Source organism: Thamnophis elegans, chromosome 2, assembly GCF_009769535.1.
Source record: "Thamnophis elegans isolate rThaEle1 chromosome 2, rThaEle1.pri, whole genome shotgun sequence".
Classification (NCBI taxonomy): Eukaryota; Metazoa; Chordata; class Lepidosauria; order Squamata; family Colubridae; genus Thamnophis; species Thamnophis elegans.
The window spans coordinates 90,353,495-90,379,944 of NC_045542.1; the positions used below are offsets into that span (position 1 = coordinate 90,353,495).

At 40.4% G+C, this 26,450-nt stretch overlaps 1 protein-coding gene across 3 annotated transcripts in view; it reads right to left on the minus strand.

Moving 5' to 3' along the window:
• Positions 1 to 1,954, minus strand: part of FLT4 (fms related receptor tyrosine kinase 4) — a 108,663-nt gene extending 106,709 nt beyond the window's left edge. For all 3 annotated transcript variants that reach the window (XM_032211829.1, XM_032211830.1, XM_032211827.1), the window contains exon 1: positions 1,526 to 1,954. In XM_032211829.1, coding sequence (XP_032067720.1) covers positions 1,526 to 1,619 — 94 coding nt within the window. In that variant the 5' untranslated portion in view covers positions 1,620 to 1,954. The remainder of the gene's footprint in view (positions 1 to 1,525) is intronic.
• Positions 1,955 to 26,450: the final 24,496 nt, after the last annotated feature.

The window sequence follows — 26,450 nt, forward strand, 5'->3', positions numbered from 1 at the left end:
CTTCTACAATGAAGTATGAAGAATGTGGGAGCAGCTGATCCTACATGGAATATCTTTTATGTTAGAGGCTGCCAAATAAGATTTAATCTTTTATGTTTTATGATCATTTGTGGTTTTTTTTATTGGAAACAGCCTAGAATCCATAATGGCACGTGACATATACATAATAAATAAGAGCAAAACCTCATCTAGTCCCTTGAGAAAGGAAATGAGAATGGATCCCTTCCCTAAAAAACCTTTTCAATCCCAAACAAATTCATTTGGAAAGCCCGCTGAATTAAATTAGAACAGCATAATCATAAGCACCAGGCTGTACTTAAAAAAACCACATTACAGGTAGTCCTCAGTCTATGACCACAGTTGAGTCCCAAATGTATGTTGTTAAGTGAGACATTTGTTAAGCGAGTTTGCTCCATTTTATGACCTTTCTTCCTACAGTTGTTAAGTGAATCACTGCAGTTCTTAAATGAGTAACATGGTTGTTAAGTGAATCTGCTTTCCCCAATGACTTTGCTTGCCAGAAGGTCGCAAAAGGGGATCACATGACTCAGGGACACTGCAACTGTCATAAAGGTGAGCCGGTTGTCAATCAATCCAAATGTAAATCACGTGACCATGGGGCTGCTGCAAAGGTTGTAAGTGTGAAAAAAATGGTCATGAGTCATTTTTTTCAGTGCTGTTGTAACTTTGAAATGAAGTGTTGTAAGTCAAGGACTACCTGTACACAAACACATAAGCCCAGAGACAAGATAACTTAGAACAGGTTCTCAGCAGAAGAGATTCCCTAAAGAACCCAGCACCTGTTCTTCTTCATACATTGACAAAGCAAATAACCCTTATAGCAAAAGGAGGCGGATTTTTTAAAATCACATTTTCTAAGGAATTGGGGGGAGGGGGAGCGGGCGAGGGGGGGGGGAGGAATTAACATCTGAGAGTGCCCTCTGCCGGTGGAATGAAGCATAGCTCTTCAACTTCGTCGGGAAAAAGAAAGATACTAGCGCTGGAAGAAGCGGTCAGCAGGCAGATGCTGCGCCCAGAATGGTGGGAAGCAAAAACAAGGGGAAGTCCATGAGGAACGGGCAGGGAAGGCAGCAAAGGCGACAAAGTGGGTGTCAGGAGGATCCAAAATGAGCGGCTTAAGACATTATAGGGACGTCCCGTGTAAAATGACAGCCGGGTGGCAGGTGGAGAGATACACACAGAGAGACCACTGACGCGGGACGGTGGGTGCAAATGCTGCAAAGGACGAGAGACGGGAGACCAAAGGCAGGAAAAGCGGCAGCCTTAGGCGCCCGGAGATGGCTGAAGGAGGACTGTCGGGGAAGCGTGTGCCTCAACTTCGCCCTGCCAGATTCGGATAGGCTTGACTGGAAGACAGTGGTCCGTCTCTCCCCTTCCTCACCACCACAGGTCCTTCTTTCCGATTTCAGCCTCCCACCCGGGAACGTCCACCCGCTTCCATCCCTTCCCGCCACTTGCCGGCGCAAGCGTGCGCCCCGTCGATGGCGCGCCTGCGCTGCCTCACCTGCTTCCGAGAGGACGCCGATCCATAGGAAAAGGCAAAGAGCGCTCAGTCTCTCCATTCGCGGAGAAAAGGCGTCGGGGCGAGACGGACCCATCTTTATTCGCCGGCAGCTGCTGCTGGAAGAGCGGACGGTTTTCGCCCGGCGCAAACGCCGCTCCGTCCGTCCGCCCGCCCCCAAGCAGAACGGACGGGCTGTCGAGAGGAGGGGGGGAAACTGCTCGGCCCCGCTTCCCTTTCCTTTTCCTCCCCTTTGCTGTCGCTGCCAGCGAGCCCTCCTGCCTGGGCGGCTCAGCCAACTGAGGAATTCGCCCAACGGCTGTGCCCCGGGAAGGTGCTGAGCCGGGTGGAGGAGCGAGCAAAAGTGGAAGGAGAAAGAAGAAGGGAAGCGAGCAAAAAAAAAAAGGGGGGGGAGAAAAGGCGGGAAGAGCGCCGGAGGTGTTAATCGACGGCTGCGGGAGGTCGAGTGGGCGAAGAGCAGAAAGTGCGAGGCCGGGTGGAGGCGGCCACAGATGACGGGGTGGGGCTTGCTGGAGCGCAGCCGAGCTTGGGACAGAATGGGTTGAAGGGTGGGGAAAGGCAGGGGTGGGGGAGGATGCTTCGAAGGGAGCTGACAAACTGGCGCGGGATGTTGAGGGAGAGGAAACGAATCGTGTCGGGAGGAAAGGGGAATCGGGGTTTCTTAGCGGGAGGCGGAGGTAACGAAGTGGCTGAGGGGGGGGGGGAGAAAGAGCAGATAGGTAGAACAGAGTAGCGCCGAGCCAAAAGAGCCGAAGTGAGGTGCGGATGAGAGTTCCCCACCAGCCCGGCTGATTTCCCGAGACCTCCAGAAAACCTCAGAAAAAGGCTTGTTAGAATCTAAGATTAAAGTCCCAAACATATCGGGGTTTTCCTGACAGGAACGTTGTTGAATTAAAAGCGGCTCCACTGTTGCTAAAAACATTCGAAGGGGTGAATAACTACCATAAGCATAAAACCACAAGGTTGTCTTTATTACGAGCTGTCTTTAGTGTATGGTATAAGTGGAAAGGAGGGAGCATTTAATAATAATAATATAATAATAATAATAATAATAACAACAACAACAACAATAACAATAATAGCAACAATATAAAATGATCCTTTTTGTCTCTGTCCATTTGCTCCTTGCAAGCCAGGAAATTGCTGCAAGTAATTTGGGAGAACTGGCGTGGGCTGATCTCCAGCTGAATCTCTCTGAACCTTTTTGGCTCACTGGATAACCCTCTCCAGCGAGTCATGAACGATGTTACAGAGTTGAAGTTGATCACTTAAGCTTTTTGAAGGAAGGGGAATGAAATTCATTGTAATAGCAATATACCACAACTACTTTGCTATGCATTCCTGTATTTGTGAATTTGACCAAATTGACTTGGAAATCCTATAAAATCATGCTGGTATGCATTTCATATTAATAAGCACATTCACATTCGTTGCCAAGGACCAATATGGTTAACTAGAACTGTGGGATCATGCACACGCTCCCAATATATTCAAAACTTCGGAATACGCTACTAAGGGCACAAACTTGCATTTATATGAGTGGGTATGGATGCACATACAGCACGTATAATTTGTACTGTGTAAACATTTTAAGCACATGAGAGTCATTGACAAACATTTTAACTGCAAACAACAGTATCTGGAAGATCTGACCTGCTATTTCCTCTCTTGTTTGTTGTTTTGTTTCCTTTTTGTTTCTTATTCCGCAAAGCCTACATTAAGAACTGTACAACAAGGTTCTCAAAAAGAAAAAGAAAAATCTTACTCTCTATGACCCATAAAGTCCCTGATTTGGGGTAGAGTGAGGGTGACTGAAAGTGAGTCAAGATTTCAGATATTGATATCTTTTGCTATGTAGTTTTTTTGCTTCAAGTCACTGTTTTGCTGTGAAATGAGCAATAGGTTCAGTTGCCTTTTGCTCTAGTCCTAAATTCATGGAGGTGTTGACAGGCTACAAAATGCTAGATTTATTTGCATTCTTATAGGATGAGTTCTTGTAGATGGCCTGCAGAGAAGATAATTGTTGTAAGTAGTTTGTTTTTTAAAGGCTTTACTGTATTAGACTGAGTTAGTCATGTTTCCTCCTATATAGGGATTGTAGTTCTATCTTCAGAAAAAAAGTGCATGTCAAAAATGCAAGGGCATAAGAAACAATATTTTTGCAGTGGTTGGCTACCAGCTGCAATGCGTGGTGCAAACATCTTCAAACCGAATGGCTTGTGTGAACAAAAGGTGAAAGAAGATAGGTTTGGAACTGGCATATTATTCTCCATAGCTGACTTTTCACTTTGGTAGGAAAGTAGAATATGAGAACAATGCAGAAATTAAATTGAATTATTGACTTCTTTGCATTAATACATCTGAAACTTTCCTTGCGTCTTAGAAATATTACTGAATCCTATAACATATTATAGTACTTAAAGCACAGCACTTTTTCTCTGCTCCCTAGAAAGTACCTGTGTTGGAATTTTTCTGAAAATAGTAGTATACTTCAACTTCTTTCAATAAAAATGGCTTAAGGTTTTAATATTCACATTTAGAAATGTATGTAAATACATAGTTTGCTTTGATGAAGTTTAGAACTAGTGTGTACTAGATGTAAACACATGAATCTTGCAGGTTATTGGGGAAATATGTCAAACTAAGTAAGAATGCATAGACTAAATTACTTGCCTTTTACATGTTTATGTCTTGGCAGGGTTGGTTATAATTCAAACATTACATAGTCTGATTTTAAAAGTACAATAACATTTGAAGTGAAACTAAATACTCAAGTAACAGCTGATGTGTTTTAAAAATGATACATCCATGGCTAATTAAACACTTTCATTTTTAATACAAGCATTGCATTAACTGCTTTTATTTTTTTTAAATCATCCTTTTCTATCCCACAGCTCTATTATTTAAAGCTGCAATTTATATCCATCATTCCAATTTTCCAAAAGAAGTACAGTTACATTTCTGAGTCTTATTAAGTGTAATACCTGTTACTATATACATACATCGATACTTATACTTATTAAGTGTAATAACTCTTCCTATAAACATTAGAGCCATGGTGGTGCAGTGGTTAGAATGCAGAATTGCAGGCTAATTTATTGCTTACTCCATGTGTTCGATTCTGACCGGTTCAAGATTGACTCAGCCTTCCATCCTTCTGAGATCTGTCAAATGAGGACCCAGATTGTTGGGGGCAATATACTGATGCTGAAAAACTGTTTAGAGGGGGATGTAAAGCTTTATGAAGTAGTATATAAATCTAAATGGCATTGCTATTGCTGCTACATTTGCTCTCGAATTGTGCACTAGAAGATTCTCCAGATTCTTAAAGTTTGTAAAGATACTGGGTGAAATTTTCTGTGGATCACCACTCTTGAGTTTTTGAAGAAGCTTCTTAACACTCTTTAGTCTGAAACTGTTTCCCAAAACTATCATAAAGTGAAGTGATATGAGACATGCAATCAATTGACTGGGTGCCATCAAGTCATTTTTTACTTCCCACAGTATTGTTAGGTGCCTTCAAAATCACGGTGTAAAGGCATTACTCTCCTATCTTGCTACTTAAAAGTATAATTTTTGCTTCATAGAATGTCACAGGGAATACCACTATCATCATCATCGTCATCTTTGTAGACATAAATTATCATGGCATGATCCATTCCAAGCCTTCATGGCTGTAGCTCTACCAAGTGTCAGTCCTACAGTGTATTACTTGATTGTTCCTTTACTGTGATGATTGATCTTAAAAGGCAGAAGCTCTCGTTCACTTCAGTATCTCCATTGTCAGTTGCAAGGCTGATTGTTTTGTTGTTATTAATTGGTTTTCTTATAATTGGCTCATATAGTTTGGCTTCACAAAACGCTTAGTGAAAAAATGGAAATCAAAATAATAGATATAGGGGAGTGGAAAGAGGATGAGATTATCAAAGGAAATATAAATGCAGGTGTAACCTGGATTTGCGGAAACCTGGATTTGTGAAGACTCAAGGTTAGTGAAGAATAACAAGAACAACAAAAGACATTGTTAGTTGTGAAGTCATTGCGACCCATGACAACGTTCCTCCAGGCCTTCCTGTCCCCTACCATCCTCTGGAGGTCCATTTAAGCTCACACCTACTGCTTCAGTGACTCCATCCAGCCACCTCATTCTCTGTCGTCCCATTCTTCTTTTGCCCTCCAAATATTTCCCAGCATTAGGCTCTTCTTCAGTGTCCTTCTCAGTAAGAGAAGACATACTTCAGATTTATTCAATGTAAAATATTATGTGTTCAATGAAGACATTATCTTATAACAGATAATAAGAAAAAGGCAAAACTACTCATCAATCAATCAATCAATCAGAATAGAGCTAGAAGGAACCTTGGAAGTCCTTCTAGTCCAACCTGCTGCTCAAGCAGGAGACTCTATACTGGTGATGGTTAACCTTTTCCGGTACCGAGTGCCGAAATATAGAGCACCAGAACCTGGGAGAGACCAGCTGGTCCGACATGCATGTGTGTCGATGGAATCCAGAAGAGCAGTTGGTGGCGTGTGTGTGGCCACAGAGAGGGCGTGCCATAGGTTCACCATCACGGCCCTATACCGTTTCAGACAACTGGCTGTCCAGTCTCTTCTTAACACCCCCATGAATTCTTGATTTCTGAGAAGACATATGCATTCCACCAGGCAATTGAAGAAGTCATTTGAAGATGTATTGTCAAGTTTGGTAAAAATATTTTCAGAAATGCCTCTTGATCCTGAATAAGCTGAAATTTTCTGGATAGATTTCTCCTAGCCTATGCTTCTACAGGAACTTGTGATGATTTGGCTATATACTTCATTAATTTGGGAAATTGGAAGAAAGAAGTATCAGATGAGTGGAATGAGCAAACCTTCAAAAAGGGGAAAGAAGAGTTTGGGAAATTGTCAAATTTAGTCAACCTAAAAGCAGTACAGGGAGTAAGTCTGTAGAACAGATTATAAAGTGATAGATCTGAAAATAATTCAATAGTTACTGGAAGTTAGCATGGTTTTATCAAAAGAATCTCATCATAATTTCTCTTAACAGAGAAGTTTAACTTTCTCTTTCTTGACTATTTCTACTGTAGGATATAGATAGGACAAATCATAGGATAAGGTCATATGAATGTTACTTGTAAGGCAGGAAATACTTTTAGGGATAAAACCTAAGATTATAGGAAAATTTTCCAACAAGCCTTGAGTCTCAGATTTAATTTAACATCTTCATTTTATAAACATTTTGATAATAAAATGACCCTGATTATGGGAATTATATTACACCCTTCCTGAATCTGTCAACGTGCCCAAATGGAATAGTTAAATACTAAAAGCTTGTCAAAACAAGTATATTTTGAAAGTGTGTCTCAAATTAAATGGAAGGTGCAATAGAATTTCCCAGCCTTTTCAAATCTGGTGCTCTCCAGGGGTTTTAGATTACCTAGGACTGCATTTCCCAGCCAGTGTGCTCAAAGACTATGATGGCTTGCGATGATGACTATTCTAATTCAATACATCAGAAGGACTCCATATTTGGATATACAAATAGCGAATATTTCAATTTACTGATAATCCTTTTCCAATGGAGATTTCTTCCATCAGTCAGTCAAACAGAACAACTAATGATCATTCAACATTCTATTAGCACAACGTGACCCATGCTTACCTTCCAAATAAAAAAGACTCAGTTTCTCCCATGAATAATAGCAGACTATTGGCAGGCTTGCCCTTCGCCATAGTTAACTGTGTGGCTGAACAACCAATTTAGCCATTTTGGGAATTTGATTGAGTGTTCTGCCTTTTGTGATTCATTTATCTGAGACAGTGATGGATTGAAATGGCTAGTTATTTCTACTTGAATTTGAGTTTTCATTTCTTTGTGTTGCCAAACCTTAAAATACTTTTCTGGAAGATAAATAGCTGTTAAGAAGTCCTTTGCTTTATGTTGGACAGGGATGAGGAATTGGTTAAGAGTGGGGAATTGCAAATAGGAAATAGAGTTTCATTCTACTTTAATTAAATATTCAAAACGATCCTTTCTAATCCTCTATCAGTTTCTTCCAGATGTGTTGGATTAGAGTTGTGTTCCAAAATGCCTAAAGGGCAAAAACATCAATTTGGAGAAACCTGATAAAGCTGTTGGTTTTTCAGCATTTTCTGTTTTGCTTAATTGGTTGTTCAAGTGTTTAGCTACTGCTTGGCATTGTAGTGAGACAATGTGTTTATTTGCAAATGCTAAACATCTCTGAACCAATATGAGATCAACCACACTTTAATACTTCCCAGTCCATCAAAATGTCAGTGCATCTTAGAAGCTATTGTCCTACAGATAATCCGAAAACAGGTTAGAATCTGACTCATACCTTCAAATAAATTAAGAATTACTTACAGGAAAGGAATAGTGATCACTTCAGAATATCTGGTCAACTGATTAGATGGATGTATAATAATTGTTTTTAAAGTCCTGTAAGATTACTTCTACATACCGCTCCCCCCAAAAAACTTGCACGGATGCAGTCACCAGCATGACCTGTGGAGAGTTTGGATTTCATTGATAATGTGCCATCAAAAGTCAGTGTTGACTAAGGAATCACACAGATCTTCTCCAGAATGATCTGCCCACAATCTGCCCTTAACTTTGGCAGCTTAAAAATGCATGGACTTCAAGTGCCTTAGGTTGAGGAACACTGATTTAGGTCTTCCAAAGAAGCACCCATCATCACTGTAATGAAGGACAGATTTACCTTTCCCTATATATTTGATACTAATACTGAGAAACTGCCTCAGTCTCTCAACCTCCCTATTTATCTATTTTTTAAATAATTGTATAAAAATGGAGGAAAACAAAAAAATTAATAATATTGATCAGTTTCAATATGAAGAGGTTAGCCTACTGAAAATGAATATGCCTCAATTATCTTTGTTTTAAAATTTCTGAAATTCCTGTCTTCAAAGAATATATAACTCAGTTATGAAGAATAACAGTGCACAATTCAAAAACATTTCCTGTTCATCCTTTAAAAGTTGAGTCATGTTAATTTGATTGTGCGTCCTCCAGATCTAGTACATTCCAAAATAGGAAAGCTATATCTCGGCTTGCTTTTTAAAATCTTTTTGAAACAAAGAAACCACAATTCTGTGGTATTTTACTTCATCTCCCGAGTTGAAAACTTCCTAGTGTGACAAATGAACAATACTTTTCAATGCATTTTCACCAGTTTAAGTTTACTATTATTTAGAAATGTGCATGAACCATGAACCGGTTTAATAAATAATAGTATTTGCAGTTGTTTGATTGATAAGAATGTTATATTAGTTTCCCTTTATTGCTTCTAATGTCATGTTCTCCAATGGTATCAGAGTTCTCCAGGAGCTAACCACTGTTTAAATTATAATCTGTCTTCCAGGGTTGTACTCACCTTAGAATCAGAACTATCTGTATGAAATGTTTTTACTTTATCATTTCCCCTTTTAAACATGAATATTTGCCTTGTCCCAGTATAAAAGGACTTTCCACCATTTTTCCTATTCATTCTTTTTCTAAGGCCTTAATTCATTTCTTCATCTATCATAGTATGGGTTATGTTATTGCATTTAAAGAAGGAATCTGCTTGCGCGAATCCAGTTGTCAGTGGAATTCGGCAATTTTGAAACAGAAGAGAGCAGCCTTAAAAAATCATGATGGAACTTTAATGGAGTTACCATTTGTCTCTGGAAGTGTTTCTTTACATTAAAATAGCCAGTCTAGGAGCAACGTTGATTTTTCAGAGGAAAGAATGTTACTGCCTAGTTGTTGTTTCACCAAATGTCCATATGAAAGGGCAACTTTCTCTACTCTATATATCTTTCTAGTTTTGTTCTTTTGTTTGTTCGCCATTTCTTCAGTGATTAAACAGTGTACAGTCATGACTCCTACCAGATATTGTTAGGCTATGTACACATAGTCCTCCAGATGCGACTGTAATGAAACCTGCCCATTACAGTCACATGTCAGAGTAACCATTAAAAAAGCATCTCAAGTAATGATCTCCTCATCCTGCTCTCCCCAATGAATTTTTAAATGAATGTGTAGGTCATGGGGTGAATGTGGAGCATGGGGTGCCTCAGGTGTGAGGGAAGCTCTTGGGGGTGTGTAAGGACCCCGCCCATTTGCCCTGGCTCTCCCAAGGCCACTCCCCCTACTCTCCCATTCTCCATGTCTGCGCTTTGAGCCTCACAGGCCTTTCCTACTCCCACTGGGTCCCACCAGGCCAAATAACCTTCCAGAGTGCTGGAAAAGATCCAGGGGTGGGCTGCTACAGGTTTGCCGGGTTTGGGAGAACCTGTAGTTATGGCCAGTTTGGAGAACCTCCAAATCCCACCCCTGGCTGGCCCCACCAGCATGCCCCCCCCTCCCAGGAGTCTCCACACGGCGTGATTGGATGTGAGGTATGTGCAGGGGTCGTGTGGAGGCTGAGGGAGGGGAAACCAGGCCTCTCAGAAGGCCTCCAGAGCCTGAGGGAGACAGTTTTCACCCTCCAGAGGCTTGAGGAAAGCCTCCGGAACTTGGGGAAGGTGAAAACACCTCTCCCCCCACCATGGTGCAGGAGGCTGACTAGATAACACCCACCATGACCACGCCCACCCAGCAACCAAGCAGAGAACCCATTGTTGAAATTTTTAAAGCCCACCCCTGAACAGATCACCATGAGGCAACAATATTTACAGCTACCAGAATGTAATTCAACCAAGGGAGGCATGGCAACTGCTTCTGGAATCACGCCCTGCTGTGAGGTAAAAAGCACTGGTTCTGCTTCCTTAACTTGATCTGCCACGACTTTCAGAAACCTCTACCTGTAGATGCTTTGAACTGGTGGGAGTCGGCAAGAGACACAGAAAATTTTTTCTAGGTCAGGCTTTCAGTTGTGTAAACCAGTGGTGGGATTCAAATTTTTTTACTACCAGTTCTGTGGGTATGGCTTGGTGGGCGAGGCTTAGTGGGGAAGAATACTGGAAAATCCCCATTCCCTCCCACTCAGCCTGGGAGTCGGGAGGCAGAGAATGGATGGCGGCGGGGCCAGTCAGGGTGGTATTTACTGGTTCTCCGAACTACTCAAAGTTTTGCTACTGGTTCTCCAGAACTGGTCAGAACCTGCTGAATACCACATCTGGTGTAGACTCAATTTCCATTGTTGTTAAGTAATTGCACTCATAAGCAGAATCGGTCTTTGTTAATCAATAAACATAATACACACTCCTTCATAAACAAACAATTCATTTGTATTTTAGATTAATTTTCATTATTTTGCCATGTGTTCACATGAATAGACTTATGTTAAACTATGTATCCAAAACAACCAGACCTTTTCTAAAGCATATACTCATCAATCACCATTGTCTTCATTTTTGGCCTCTATGGTCCAATAACATTTTCATGCCCTTACATCTTCTTCCATTCATGTCATCTAGAAGAATAATGTTTCCCATGAATGGTGTTCATTCAAAATGTTGCATAGTTTCCCCCCAAACTAATCTTTTCAGCTGTTATCACCACTCAGTGGAATGTAACATGCAAGTATCATCAACCTATGAAATCAGTTATGCTTGACCTTTCCCCTTTCTATTTACTTCACAGACACAGAGCATAAAAACTATTCTTAGTTCATTTAATTGCATTATTAATTCATGCTTTTTAACCTACTTATTTATTTTACCTTCCTTAGAAACCACTCAAATCCTGGAAGAATCTGGTTGGTAATAGCAATAAACAAAGCACAATAAAAATATTAATTGTAAAATTTCAATATTTACTCCTCTTCAATTTCAAGGAACATTCTTCCATATACCTTGGACTTCACCAAATGGAACCATAGAATCTGAACTCCTCTATCAATCATGGCTTTAATCATTCTAGGTCAGGGATGTCTAACCTTGATAACATTTTAAGACTTGTTGACCCATGCTAGCTGGGGAATTCTGGGAGTTGAAATCCACAGGTTTAAAACCCTTAGTTCTGGTTTTGCACTACTGTAATTCACTTGACATCTAATAAAGTATACATTTATCAACAAATGGAGTTAAGGATCATTTTTACTTAGAAGACCAAGTTGGGACAGGTCTGACAACTGTCTTCATTCCCAGATCATCCCCCTTTGTAGCCCATTTTCGCTGTCAGCTCTCAAGTTATTGTATATATTAACATGACTTTGGAGAAAAAAATAGTTCATCAAAGATGTAGATTTGATGTTGAATTGCATTACAAACATGGAATCTGAGATTTGGTGAAGAACCCTGTTTTACTGATCATAGGGATCAGCTGGAAGAATTATCCTAATAAAATGGGAAGACATACAGATAATTGAATTGAATTGAATGAATTTATTGCATTTATATGCCGCCCTTTTCCCCGAAGGGGACTCAGGGCGGCTCACAATCCAAGTCAGGGAAGTAGGTACAGATAAGGGATAAAAAAGACGAACAGAACAATACAATAAGGGAGATCAGGCTCTGCCCAGTATGACAAACACTGCACAATGCCCCAAAGGATCAGATCTTGTGTTTGCAACATTATAATGCCAATTTTATTACCGTGATGAAAGTGACTTGTTTCTGTGGATACTGCTGGTTCTAAGCAATTGAAAGAAGGGACTAGAGCCTAAAGAGATGTGTTTTGGTCAATTTGTTTGAACTATCTTATATGGTAGAAATGAGAAGATGGAGCAGTCTGTTTCTATATGGTATAATTTAAAAACATGACAATGGACTGAACTATTTACAGGTATCTTCTTTCCCCTTTTCAATACATTTCATTCACACTTTAATATACCGTACTTTTGGGAGTATAAGATGCACGACCCCTCCTAAAAGAGGGTGGAAATGTTGGTGCGTCTTATACATTTTTGGCCTCCAGAAACCCCGCCTCCTGTGTCCCATTTTTGCCAAAACCAGGCTTGTTTTTTGCAAAAACGGGGCGTGCAGAGGGTTTGGGAGGCCTGCAGAGTGCTTATGGGGGTCAGGGAGGGCAAAGACATTTTTTCTTGTTTACCTCTTCGAAATCTTGTGCATCTTATACTCTGGTGTGTCTTATAGTCCGAAAAATATGGTATGTTTCTGTATGTTTTAACACATTTCTAACTGTATTGTTTTGGTTTGTTAAATTCACTAATAAAAAGATCTTTTCTGACAAAAAAAATACTGAGTGGTAATTATCCCAGATCAGGATAACTTGATGTGGGTTGTACATTGTGAATAACTTGATGTGGACAATGTATTGTGCATTGTCACCTTAACAGCATTATGAACAATATCTGGGTTCTCTACCTCAAATCATCATAAGTATCACACCAAGACTTGTTCATTGGCCTAAATGCTGCAACACAGAATCTTGTCCTATAGGGCAGTGATGGCGAACCTTTTTTGGCTCACGTGCCATAAGCGGGGGGAGCGCAGGGGGTTGTACGTGGGTGTGCCACATCCATAATGCAATGCGCAACACCCCCCCAGCGTGGATGTGTGCATGACAGGCGCAACCCCCCCATTTTTTGCATGTTTTCTTTGCTCTCCCCAGGCTCCAGTGGCTTTATAGGAGCCCAGGGAGGGTGAAAACAGCCCCTCCACCCACCGGAGGCCCTCCGGAAGCTTCAGGAGCTTTCCTGAAGCCTCCGGAGAGCAAAAACGACCCTAGAGCAAACCAGATGTCACTTTCGGGTTGCTTGTAGGGCTGATTTTAGCCCTCCGGAGCATTCAGGGAAGCCTCTGGAAGGGCCCTGAAGGCTCTGGCGGCTTAAACCAGCCCTATGAGCAAATTGGAAGTCTGTTCCCGAACTTCCGGTTTGCCCATAGGGCCATTTTTTTGGCACTCTGGAGGCTTCAGGGAAGCTCCTAAAGCCTCCAGAGGACATCCGGGGGGGCTGTGAGAGACTGTTTTCACCCTCTCCAGGCTCCTTTAAAGCCTCTGGAGCCTGGGGAGGGCAAAAAATGGATTTAAAAAAGGCTGAACTCTGCTTGCTAGGGCGTGCATGCGTGCTGGCCAGCTGACAGGGCAACGCCTTGCGGGCCCTAAATGGCTCCATGTGCCACCTGTGGAATGCCTGCCATAGGTTCACCATCCCAGCTATAGGACAACAAATCTCTTGGGTGAGTCAGAAATAAAGGAAAATGAGGTGTATTATAGTGTGCCATCAAACATAAACTCAATAAGGAAAGAAATCTTTTATGAGCTGCTTATGAAATAGAGCTACAAAACACATTATCTTTTGGCCACTTAGCTGACAGCATTTTTTTTTATTAACTAGAACCTCAACATTTGGATTTACGACTGGGCTGATACATAATATTTATCCCAGGATTATATCTCGGATGATATAGTCTAGGCAACCGTCCCACTGGGAACGGCTCATACTGTGCTTTTCTTTTTCTCCTCTCTTGTTATGAGAAGAGAAAACTTTATCTTCTCTCTTTTTTCTCCTTCTTTCCTGTCTCCTTGCTTAACAGAGAGCTCTTGCCTTCTCTTCTTCTTCCCATTCCTTGCCTGGCAGGGACACTTTGTAGAAGGGCAGCCAGGCCTGCCAAGGTGCCTGCCAGCAAGGAGGCACAAGGGGTCTCAGGATAAGGTTTGTATGATCTGGTTGGAACACCCCTTAACTGGATCTCCATTCCTCAGCCTGTAAGTCTACAGTGGTGTTCAGTTTTCTTACCCTGCTGGCAGCATCTTTGGCTCTGACAAAATCTTGTACAGATTCTTGTAGGACCTCATGTTTGAGAGCCCCAAACTGTGTTCTTATTCATAGAAGATACAGTACAGGTAGTCCTCCAGTTACAACCACAGGAACTTCCTGTAGAACTTCCGTTGCTAAGTGATGCTGTCCAGGGGTGGGCTGCTATGGGTTCGCCAAGGTTCAGGAGAACCCATAGCTAATGTTATGGCTGGTTTAGAGAACCTCCAAATCCCACCCCTGGCTGGTCCCACCCATCTTACCCCTCCCAGGAGTCTCCACACGGCCCATTTTGGATGAGATCTGACCCATGCGGAGGCTCAGGGCGGGGGAAAAATGGGCCTCCTGGAAGTTCTGGAAGGCCGGAAACAGGCCCTTTCGATTAGCAGGGCCTCTGGAGCCTGGGGGAGGCAGTTTTCGCCCTCCCAGAGGCTTGAGGAAAGCCTCCGGAGTCTGGGGAAGAGGAAAATGCCCCCCATGCTGTGGTGCCGGAAGCAGACTAGGCCACACCTACCATGTCCACACCCACTTAGTAACCAGGGAGAGAACCCATTGTTGAAATTTTTTTTATTAAAAGTTTTAAAAAGGTTTTACAAATATTACCTTCCCTCCCCCACCCAAACCCACCTTCTCCCCCCAACCTCCCCCCCCAACCTCCCAGAGTAAATACAGGATATAATTCTTTAACAATCATATTCTAAAATAAACTAACAGACTTTAGCATCATCCCTCACTTGTACTTTAACTCCCCTTTTGTTAAGCTAACTCTAAAGATATTTTGCATAATCCACCATATTTTTATCCAAAATGCTTTGACCTTTTTACAAGTCCACCATATATGATGATACGTAGCATCAGCACAATCCCATCTCCAACATTTAGGTTGTAGGTTTGGATACATACAAGCCAATTTTTTGGGATCTAAATGCCATCTATAAAACATCTTGTAGAAATTCTCCCTCAAATTTGGGGCTTGCATAAATTTTACATTTCTTACCCATATCTTTTCCCATGTATCCATCATTATTGGTTCTTCAAAATTTTGTGCCCATTTTATCATACAGTCTTTAACTAGTTATGTTTCAGAATCTATTTCTATCAATATATTATATAACCTTTTTATATGCATTTGACTTTGATCCCTAATTTGTTTTACTAGATTGTCCTCATTTTGCGTAATACCAATTTTCTGATCTTTTTTCCATCTGGGCTGTAACTGTCCATACTGAAACCATGTTTGAATTACCTTTTCCTCTTTTAATACATTCAGAGGTTTTAGCTGTAATATACTTCTTTCTATGATAAGAAGCTGTCTGTATGTGGTTACATCCTGTTTTTGTGCTATGCTTATATTCTCTATTGCATGTCTGGGAATTGCCCACATAGGTATCTTATCATTTAATTTATGTTGATATTTTTTCCAGACACGCAATAGAGCATTCCTTAAAATATGACTTTTGAAAGTCTTATCCACCTTTTTGTCGTATATCAAATAAGCATGCCAACCGTATACCAAATCATGCCCTTCGATATTCAATATTCTATCCTCTGTGTTGAATTAATCCAATCACTAATTATTGATAAAACTACTGCTTCGTAATATAGTTTTAAATTTGGCATTTTCAAGCCTCCTCTCTCACGTACATCTTGCATTATTTTAAGTTTTATTCTCGGTTTCTTCCCTGCCCTTGGGCAATTTTTGAAGCTCACCTCTGATGCGGTCTTATGTGAGCCGTGCCAAATTTTACAACTTTTTTTTTTTTTGCCACAGTGCTTAAGTCAGCCACCATGGTCATTAAGTGAATCTAGCTTCCCCCATTGACTTTGCTTGTTAGAAGAATCCTAGAATGTTGCAAAATTGAGTCATGTGACCCTGGGATGCTGCAACCGTTGTTAATACATGTCAATTGCCAAGTGCCTGGACTCTGAACACATGACCACTGCAATGGTCTTATAAGCGTGAGGACCAGTTTGTAAGTCCCTTTTTTTGAGTGCCATCTTAACTTTCAACGATCATTAAACAAATGGTTTTAAGTTGAGGACTATCCGCATTTTCAAGATTTGTTAAGACCTATTGCAGTAGACGTATTGTCCAGAGTGGAAAAGTTCATTTCATTTGTGGACTCATTTAACAATTAAACCCTTCTTCATGACAAATAATGTCTCCTTCCTGTCAACTAGTGGTTGCCTGGATTTTTGCAGCCCATATCTGGTATCTCTAATTAAATCACCTAACTTCATTCAGATACTTCATTCAATCGGTATTATAATGTGTGTATGTCAGTAGGTGTTTCGTTTGCTTTTGTTCACAGTCAGTTTGACTCTTAGAAGCTTGCTATACATTTCATTTTTTATGGAAATTGACTGATGATATTCTATGAATTAGGAATGCGGTGGCTCAGTGGCTAAGACGCTGAGATTGTCGATCAGAAAGGTCAGCAGTTCAGCGGTTCGAATTCCTAGCGCCACATAATGGAGTGACCTCCTGTTACTTGTCCCAGCTTCTGCCAACCTAGCAGTTCGAAAGCATGTACAAATGCAAGTAGAAAAATAGGAACCACCTTTGGTGGGAAGGTAACAGCATTCCGTGCGCCTTTGGCATTTAGTCATGGTGGTCACATGACCACGGAGACATCTTCGGACAGCGCTGGCTCTTCAGCTTTGAAACGGAAATGAGCATTGCCCCCTAGAGTCGGGAATGACTAGCACATATGTGCGAGAGGAACCTTTACCTTTACCTTATTCTATAAATTAATCCAACACAGTAGAGACCAAAGGTGTGAAAATAATGGAGCCTTTTTTTTACAAATACGTTCATTATTTAAGTAACAGGAATAGAGAAATGGCATTGAAAGATACTAAACACAGAAGGAAACAGTGACGTTCCATGTGAAAGAATGGTGATGGGACTGGAAAGGAAACGTGGGAATCATGAGACCTTGGCTTCAGCTCCACATATTTATTTCATCCCCTGGGTGTGAGGAACACTTGATCCTCGGCAGTAATGGTGTGTGGTCGGAAGAGATTTGTATGATACCTGAAGCAGAGAGACAGTATAAGTCACGACCGAGTTTGTCATCTGGCACTGATGTGCAGAACAGTCCTTATGCCCAGCAGTTACCACATTGCCACCTAATGGTAGGAAGTGAAACATGACATTATTTATACATAAACTGACAGCAGGAGGAACTTCCATCACAAATAAATGACTAAAGTAAAATAACAGGAACTGCTCATTGTTTTATAATATCATGTGCTATATATATATATATATTCCCTTCTCACCTCTGTGGGTGGTATGTATCTTCCTCAATCTTGGATCCTCTACCAGACATCTGGGAGTTTGGGGGTTCTAGCTGCTCCTAGCACTCTTTTTTTGTGTGTGCTATACAATGGCAGATTAAGGCTCACTGATGCCTAAGCACTGACAAATCTTGGTGCCCCCCCCCTCCTTTGTACATACTGTACAAATGAAGCCAAGCTTCATTGGGTATTTTTTTTTCTTTCTCAACTTTGTGGTGCTCCATTTGGGCCTGGTTCCCTAAGCACATGCTTAGTCTGCTTAATGGTTAATACACCACTGGGGCTATACATGTTGGCCCTGGGATCTGCTGGAGCCATTCTCCCAGCTTAGGAGTCACAGCCCTGAGTGCTTTACTATCACTTTCACTTTTTTCACATCATGTCTAGTTCAGGCCCTAATACTTCTCTAACTTCTCATACTCCTTCCTGATATTGCTGTCTCCACATCTATCATCACTGATGTCTTCTGGTCCCTGTCTGCCACCAAAATCTCTGGTTGATTGGTCAGTACCTGCCTGACTGTCTGGATTTGGAAGTTGCACATCTAGATTGATAGAAGGCTATGACTTGAGACAGACAGTGATTTGATTAAATAGGCCAAGGGAGACTGGACTTGTTCAGTTTATATGAAAGGTAATTAAAGAAAAATAAGGAAAACCAATCTGAGTGTGTGTCAGTATACACATTGCATTTATTGTCTAACAGGAGAGATGAAGAAAACCATTTGCTTTTCCAATACAGAATTTAGATAAAATATACTAATTTTATCTAGTGTTAGCCATTCTGTCTAGGCTTTTATTACATATTTTGTGGCATAATTTGCCAAGATTGACTAGTAATGTCTTTATTGTTAATAGGGATCTATCTATCTATCTATCTATCTATCTATCTATCTATCTATCTATCTATCTATCTATCTATCTATCATCTATCTATCTATCTACCTACCTACCTACCTACCTACCTACCTACCTACCTATCTCTATTGTGGAGTATTAATACTACTTTATAATGCCTTGGTAAGGCCACACTTGGAATATTGCGTTCAGTTTTGGTCACCATGATGTAAAAAAGATGTTGAGTTTCTAGAAAGAGTGCAGAGAAGAGCAGCAAAGGTGATTAGGGGACTGGAGGCTAAAACATGTAGAACGGTTGCAGGAACTGGATATGTCCAGTTTGATGAAAAGAAGGACTAGGGGAGACATGATAGCAGTGTTCCAATATCTCAGGGGTTGCCACAAAGAAGAGGGAATCAAGTTATTCTCCAAAGGACCTGAGGGTAGCACAAGAAGCAGTGGGTGGAAACTAATGAAAGAAACAACTTAGAACTAAGGAGAAATTTCCTGACAGTTAGAACAATTAATCAGTGGAAAAACTTGCTTCCAGAAGTCGTGAATGCTCCAACACTGGAAGTTTTTAAGAAGATGTTGGATAACCATTTGTCTGAAGTGGTGTAGGGTTTCCTGCCTAAGCAGGGGATTGGACTAGAAGACCTCCAAGGTCCCTTTCAACTCTGTTCTTCTATTCTAATAAGAGTGCACTTGTTATTAAAATATGGATGTAGTTTTCTTGTTGAGTTACTGTGCAATTTTTTCATAAGTGTTTGAAGACTGTATTTGTGCTTGACTCTTAGAAGAATGCCATTATTGTTACTGCATAGAAAGGGAAATGAGAAGAGTGTATAGAAAAAAATAGTTAGTTAAATGTGCTTGAAACAGGTTTGGCAGAATTCTGTTTGAAAGTGTACAGGAGGTGACAGAATTAAAGAAGCGCAATGTAATGTAGATTTATGTGGATAATGTGTTGTTGGCTGACAATTCAAATAATTTACAGGAGTGTTCGATTATATAAGGCAATAAGCAGCACAGATCTAAAAAAATGTATGATATATTAATGCAGAAAATTAGTTGACTGATCACAAGGTATACATGAATGGTGAATAACCAGAACAACTAGATACCTTTGTGTACTGTGGTAGAGAGCACTCTAAAATAGGAAAATAGACAAATGTTAAGAGGTGCAAATACTGGTAGAATTATAATGATAATCTGTAGTTTATTGTCATAAATGAATATTTATCAGATGAAGTGTAAATGTCTATGTGTTAAGAGTATACTCCTGTCCATTTTGCTATATTGAGATGTTACGTGGAAGTGACAGTTGAGTATGTCAGGAAAAACATATAAGTAAATTGAATGTAGCAAGAATGATGTACATAAGAAGATTTTGCAGAAAAACAGGTGATGGGATCATCATGGAATGGGTAGTGAAGTAATAAAGTGGGCGACTGATATGAAATTCTTATGGTTTGGTCACAGAATAGTAAATAGGTTGAGAGGAAAAAGAGAGAAAGTAATGCTTGGATGGAGAGGTTCAGATCATGAAATAGAGGGATATAAGAAGCTTAAAAGAGGTAGTTTGGTGTAGTAGTTAAAGGCAGCAGACCAAAAACTGGAAGATTGTGAATTTTGGGTTCTTGTTTTCTTTGTGCTAGGCACTCTGTCTTAAAATTGTCAATAATAGTTTCCTTTTAAACTGTGTTTGATAAATAAGATATAAAAATGGTTTGTTCAGCTTGTTTCCTAGACCTGTCCATAATTTCAAAATCCTAGTTTGACTGGCTGCATTGTACACAATATGTCCAGTGTATATTGTTTGTTGCATTCTTCCACATTTCTAACTTTGAAACAGAAGAACTGACTGGCACAACACTCTTGATCACCTGGGGACAACAAATTAAGGCACGGACATTTTGACATGTGAGGGTTTTCTTTTAAATGCTTGTCAGCAATCCATTTCCTGGCTGTGTCCCTAGCAGGGGCTTCAATGTGCTTCCTCCCCTCCTGACCCGGGAGGCAACTGGGTCAAGGTACATCCAGTGAATCAAAGGAGGCCATCCTGGCCTTTTCAAGCCTATCACACAGAGAGATTGTGATATGGTTTAAAACATCCTTTAATCTCCGACTTCAAATAATGGTTAATCCCAGCATTGTGCATGTTCAGCGAGAATCAGCGAAGTAAAATCTTTTAAACTGTCTCAATCTTGCTTCAGGGATTTAACCGTCATTCGGGGAAAGGGGTTGGGAAGGGAGAGATTGGTCAATTTTGTCATAACCAGGGTTTCTAATCACTATGGTTTGGTCCATAGAAATGTATGCTAAATCTATTCTTGGAGCAACCAGAGAGGACTAGGGTAACAAAATACAAACAAACAAAAAAGAGGCAAGGAGAAATAGAAATGCATAGAGGTCATCAAGGCAGGGAAGAGACAAAGGAGAGCAGAAGCGACAAATTGCAAGTTATGTGAGAATGGGATGGGGGGAAAACAGGGGAATGAGTTACCCGAAGGTTGTATATTTGCACATTCTCAGCATTCAAGAAATGTCCAGAATCAGGTAGATATGACACAGCAACAGAATATATCCCAGACATATTGTATTTATGTCCAAAGACAGTTAGTTAGCTGTGATAGTTAAGACATCAAGCTAGAAATGAGGAGAAGCTGAATTCCTCAGGTACAAAGCCAGCTAGGTGACCTTGGACCAACCTCTGTCTTTCTCAACCCTAGGCTATGTATTAAACATCTTTAGCAAAATTAAGCCAAATGCTAACTTTCCCTATTATGGGGTTCAAGCATGCTTTTATTGTTATAGACTGGGAATTCCATCAAAAGACTATAATAGTATATTTCAGCTGAAAGGGAGGGAATTGAACCAGATGAATGGCAGGCAGGAAGAGATCAAACATATCTTAGCTGCTGAATACTAGTCAATGCTTTTCTCATCAAAAAACATCCATTGGGGTTCAATGTGAACCATCTGGATGGTCATGAGTGCATGTAATGATAAACTATCTTTCCAGTCTGAATGACTTTACTCCGGGCCAAATGAATGATCACATGTAGACTTGCATTTGTGTACAAATGGCCACATGTGAACTACAGATCCTTGTTTGTATGGATAGACCTGGCAATAGGCAGGATATTGGAATAAAGATATTGCAACAGTGCTACAGTGTAAAGAGACAGAAAAAAAACCTAGTAGGTAAGATTTGATTTGAATCTCCAAATGGACTAATTTTCCAAGTACAATCAGCAAAGCCAGTTTGAGGGTTGAATTAAATTAAATTCTTGAAAATGAACTTGACAGGTTGATTGTACAAACTAATTCGGGGAATGGAGTCATTTTGATTTGAATGATGGTGTCAACAGTATAACCTAGTAACTGTTTGGCTAGGGACAGAACAGATCTTATATCTGCAAAATGAAGCTTACAACCCTGAGGAAGCTGCTTTGCACGCAAGAGTTAGAAGAAAACCATCCAAGCATAACTGCTAACCTACATCCCTGAAGCAAAGGTGCAGCCGAAAAAACCTGCAAAGAAGGATTTTTTTCCTTCCTGATCTAGAGAGATTAGCTGTCTCTTACAGGTCAGCCAGCTTCTTCGTTCAGTCGAAAGACCTCACCCTTTCTTATGGCCTGGCCATGGACAAAACATCCCCAGGAACTTCATTTTTCCCCTCCCCACAGGAGATCTCAAATAAACAACCCTTTTTCTATTCTGTTTTCATTTCATCCATGGCCAGCAGGCTGTAAGAGAGCTGTTCCAGGATATCCGTGGAGAGGGGGGGGGGACTTAAATGGGTTGAACAAATTCCCTGGGTCCAGCACAAGCAAAGTTGGGTGTTGGTTAAGAATATTTAAGAGCTAAAAATGGCTTCGAGCACTGGAATGCAGGGATAGGCCAAGATCCAGAGCCTCTGTTAACATTTCTAAAGCTGATTCTTGGAAGAGGAGTAACTAATATATGACCTGTGAAGATGATAAAATCAAATAAACACTCAGCAAAAACGATTATCCCATACCAAGTGGAGCCTCTTGTTTCTAATGTAGTTGCCGCTATAATTTTTGCTAATTCCGTACATTGATCGGAACGATTACCTATTGCAGGGGGCTACAGCTTGAAAATATCCTATGCAGTAGAAGAACTGTTGCATTTCGTTAGAGCTAAAGGTTATGCTTCATAAGAGCTGAAAGTTATGCCATTTTAATGTAGATTATTTCAGCTGTATCAAATGTTTTCCAGATTCAAAAGGAAGAGAAGCTTAATCTTTCTTTTAACCAAGTTGCTTCAGAAGTTGTGCGTTCCAGTGACTGAGGTTTTATTTTGGAGCTAGGTGGCTTGTTGAGTGTGCTGCTTTTTCAACAAACTGCAGCATGGAAATTGAGAAATTTCTTATCTATACAGAGATTAAGAGTATATTCTTTCTCTGTGTTGTTACCCAATTTCTAGTCTTGACTACACGATCATGAGTCTAGCTGTGTAGTTTGCAATGTGTTGCCTATGAGCTTCCATCTGGAACATTTCAGTGTCTTTCTGAGCCTTTCCTTTCAGTGCCTCTGAGCACCACAATCCAATTGCACATTGTGACCTGCACAAGAATGCCATTTGGGAAGTGCAACACTACTTGCAACTAAAAATAAATAAATAAAGGGCCATATGGCACGATCATATTTATAGTGAAAGAGAGCATCCAAGGAGCAGAAGGAGGCACAATATTTTGAATGTATATTTTCACAAGATATCTATCAGTTTATGGTCATTCAATGAATCTAGAGGCCATCACATAAAGGGAAGTTGGATTGCAAGAATTACATCTACAAACTTTGCTGATGTTGGCTACAATATTCAAAAGCTCCAAACACTTTCTAGTCTTAAATAAAAAGCTAAATGGATCCAATAACCAACTGGATATGGATAGCATCCATTCCTTATGATTATGAATTACAGTATATATCAATTATATATTTAAAGCTATGTCATATTATTTAAAACTTTTATACGTTTGTGAGAACGGCATATTATATCGATTTTCTTACTAATCAACTGCTTCAAACAAACCTTGATCTATTACAATTATGCAATCCTTTGCGTGTTGTGTTAAAAATGGAAAAGTGACTTGTTCCTGAATAGCCTACATCTCTTGGTTCTCTCCCAAAAATCTTAGGCAGTCGCAGAGCTGGAATTTGCTCCTTGATTTACAACCATTTGTTTAGTGACTGTTTGAAGTTTCAACCACACCGAAGAAAGTGACTTTTAACTGGTTTTCACAATCATTGAAGCGTCCCCAGGGTCACATGATCAACATCCAGATGCTTGGCAACTGGCATGTATTCATGACAGTTGCACTGTCCCAAGGTCATGGAATCACCATTTGTAACCTTCCCAGCTAGCTTCTGACAAGCAGAGTCAATGGAGGAAGCCATATTCACTTAAAAAAGTGTGTCACTTAACAACTTTAGTGAGTCACTTAACAACTGTGGCAAAAAAGGTCATAAAATGGGGCAACGATCACTGAACAACTGCCCCGCTTAGCAATGGATATTTGGGGCTGAATTGTGATCGTAAGTTGAGGAATAGCTATATCTGGAATCCCAATTTATCTGAGAAATGTAATGTTTGGAGAAGGCTGATATAGAATGTCAGCAGCCAATCTCATTGCTATGCATTTCAGTTTCTACCCTTCTGGAAGTAAACAGTAGAAATGGATGAATCTAAGTTAAGCGCCACAATTAAAAAAAATGCAGTTATTACAAACACTGCCTAGTGAAAAACACCCATCGCAGATTAGTTAGACGAAAAAGCCACAATAAGGAGGACGTGAGATCCTGAGTGTATCGTTGTGTTTTAACAATGCATTATTGTCCAGCTAAAATACATTTTTTGCCCAATAAAAATAAATATTTAACTGGATGAATCTAATGTAACAGATTCCAATAAGAGTAACTCTTTAAAAAAAATTCATTTGAGAGTTGAATGTGATTAGGACATGATCTTTTGAGAGTGGGCAACAGAATTTCATTTTTTAATGTGTGCCAGTATGTTCACAGTATAACAAATGACACTAAAGGTTATCTATCTATCGCTATACCTGTAGCTTTTATTCTACTGCTAGAACCCAAAATATCTTTTTAAGAACTGGGAGTAAGATATATAGTTCTGTAGTGATCTGGCATATGAGATGAAGCTGGGTGGGGAGGTATCTATAGGCATCTATGAAATATCCTTCGATGGGAATAAGTCATTTATTATCATCCCACAAAAATAAACATTGGAATCAGTTTCACCTCCTTGAGAGTGTAAGGCATTGATTTACTGCGGTAGTTCATAATAGTGTCTAGAATCTCTTTTCAACATAAGTTTGAAGAAGCATTTTTGCTCCCTGAGGCATAAGGTAGAATCTCTGCCAGGAGGCATAAACTAACCTCAACTCCTTGAAACAGTCCAAAATCCTGTGGCCAACTGTGGTTTGCAATCTGGAAATCCAGATGTATCAACAGGGTCATACTCTCACTGTCTCTTTCTAGTACAGATCATCTGTCGGAATCATCAAGTCTGCCTAAATGCAAAAATACCCCTTTTGATATAAGAGCTCTGGGGGCTACAGGACTATCAACTTTTCCACAAAACTGGCCTGTGTATGAAAAGCATTTGAGAGATTATTAGCAAAATGGGGTTCTTATAGGACTTAAGGCAGATTGAAGAGATTTGACCTGGGGTGAAATCCAGCAGGTTCTGCAGAACCAGTAGCAGAAATTGTGAGTAGTTTAGAGAACTGGCAAATGCCACCTGTGGCTGATCCCAGAGTGGGGTGGGAATGGAGATTTTGCAGTATCCTTCCCCTGCCATTCCACCAAGCCACTCCCACAGAACCGGTAGTAAAAAAAATCGAATTTCACCACTGGGTTTGACATACTGTATACCTAATGGTGCAAACATATTCAGGAATCATATTCACTTCAGGCAAGTTTTAGTAAATAGTGTACTAACAGTAAGTGTGTGACACTGTAGTCACAGACTTACAGAGAGTTAGGCCATTTAGGCCATCAAAACTAAACTCCGCTCAATGTAGGAATCTGAATTCCAAACACCCCAGACAATTCAATGAAGAGACGCCCATTATCTTTCTGGATAAATGGTTGTATGTCATTATTTTAAATTGTATTTACAATATTCTTTCCTGTCCGACCAACTGGAGGAAAACCCAGTTCTTTAAAACCCAGATTTCTGGAAGGCAAAATGATAGGGACCTAGTGATCACTGAAGGAGCTGAAATAGGTTTTAATTCCTATGTTCCACCTGATGGCTGTATTTAACACATCACTGAAGACGGGAAGGAGGCACTAACCCAAAGCAAATCCATCTTGCTAGGGTTCACTTAGACTTGGAGTTTGAGATAAATGCTCTTACTTGTAAAAGGTGTTTTCCCCGCCAAATTTCAATTGGACGTTGCCTTCCAGTAACTCAATATTCTGCATCTTTAATTTATATTTAAATTGTATTTCTGTCGATAGTCTGTAACTGCATTTGTTCCCTTTGCAGTCACCTCAGATTTAGCAATCAACAACTATTCCAAGAGAAGTTGGTTTTTATCATACCATTATAAAGCCAGATATTTCCCATCCTAAATGAGTTCAGCAATGGCCAGGGACCATCAAGCTCACCATGGCTCCGAGTGACAGCTTTTAAACTGCACATAGTGGAACTTAGATGGTATCGGGATATTGGCAACATCCAGGAAGTTCATTTGTCTGGATCTTCACAGCTGCAACCCAGGAGCAAATCCATCATGTTGTCTCCTCCCTGATTGTGAGGGTGATGCCTCCTTCACGCCCAGCAGGCATTTGCTCTGGATCTACGCCAGAATAACTCCAGCTGTCTGCCATTAAATGTCATTGCACATCATTGCTGCTTATAACTGCAGAGCTGTAAATGGACCCTGGGTCACTTCTGACTTCACCTCCCTATCTAAGGAAGAAAGTAAAGATCTTCATTTGATTTTAATGATAATGCTTAGCACTGGAACAGCACATTTAAGTATCCGTGGGGGCATTTGAAAGGGCAAAACAGCTACTG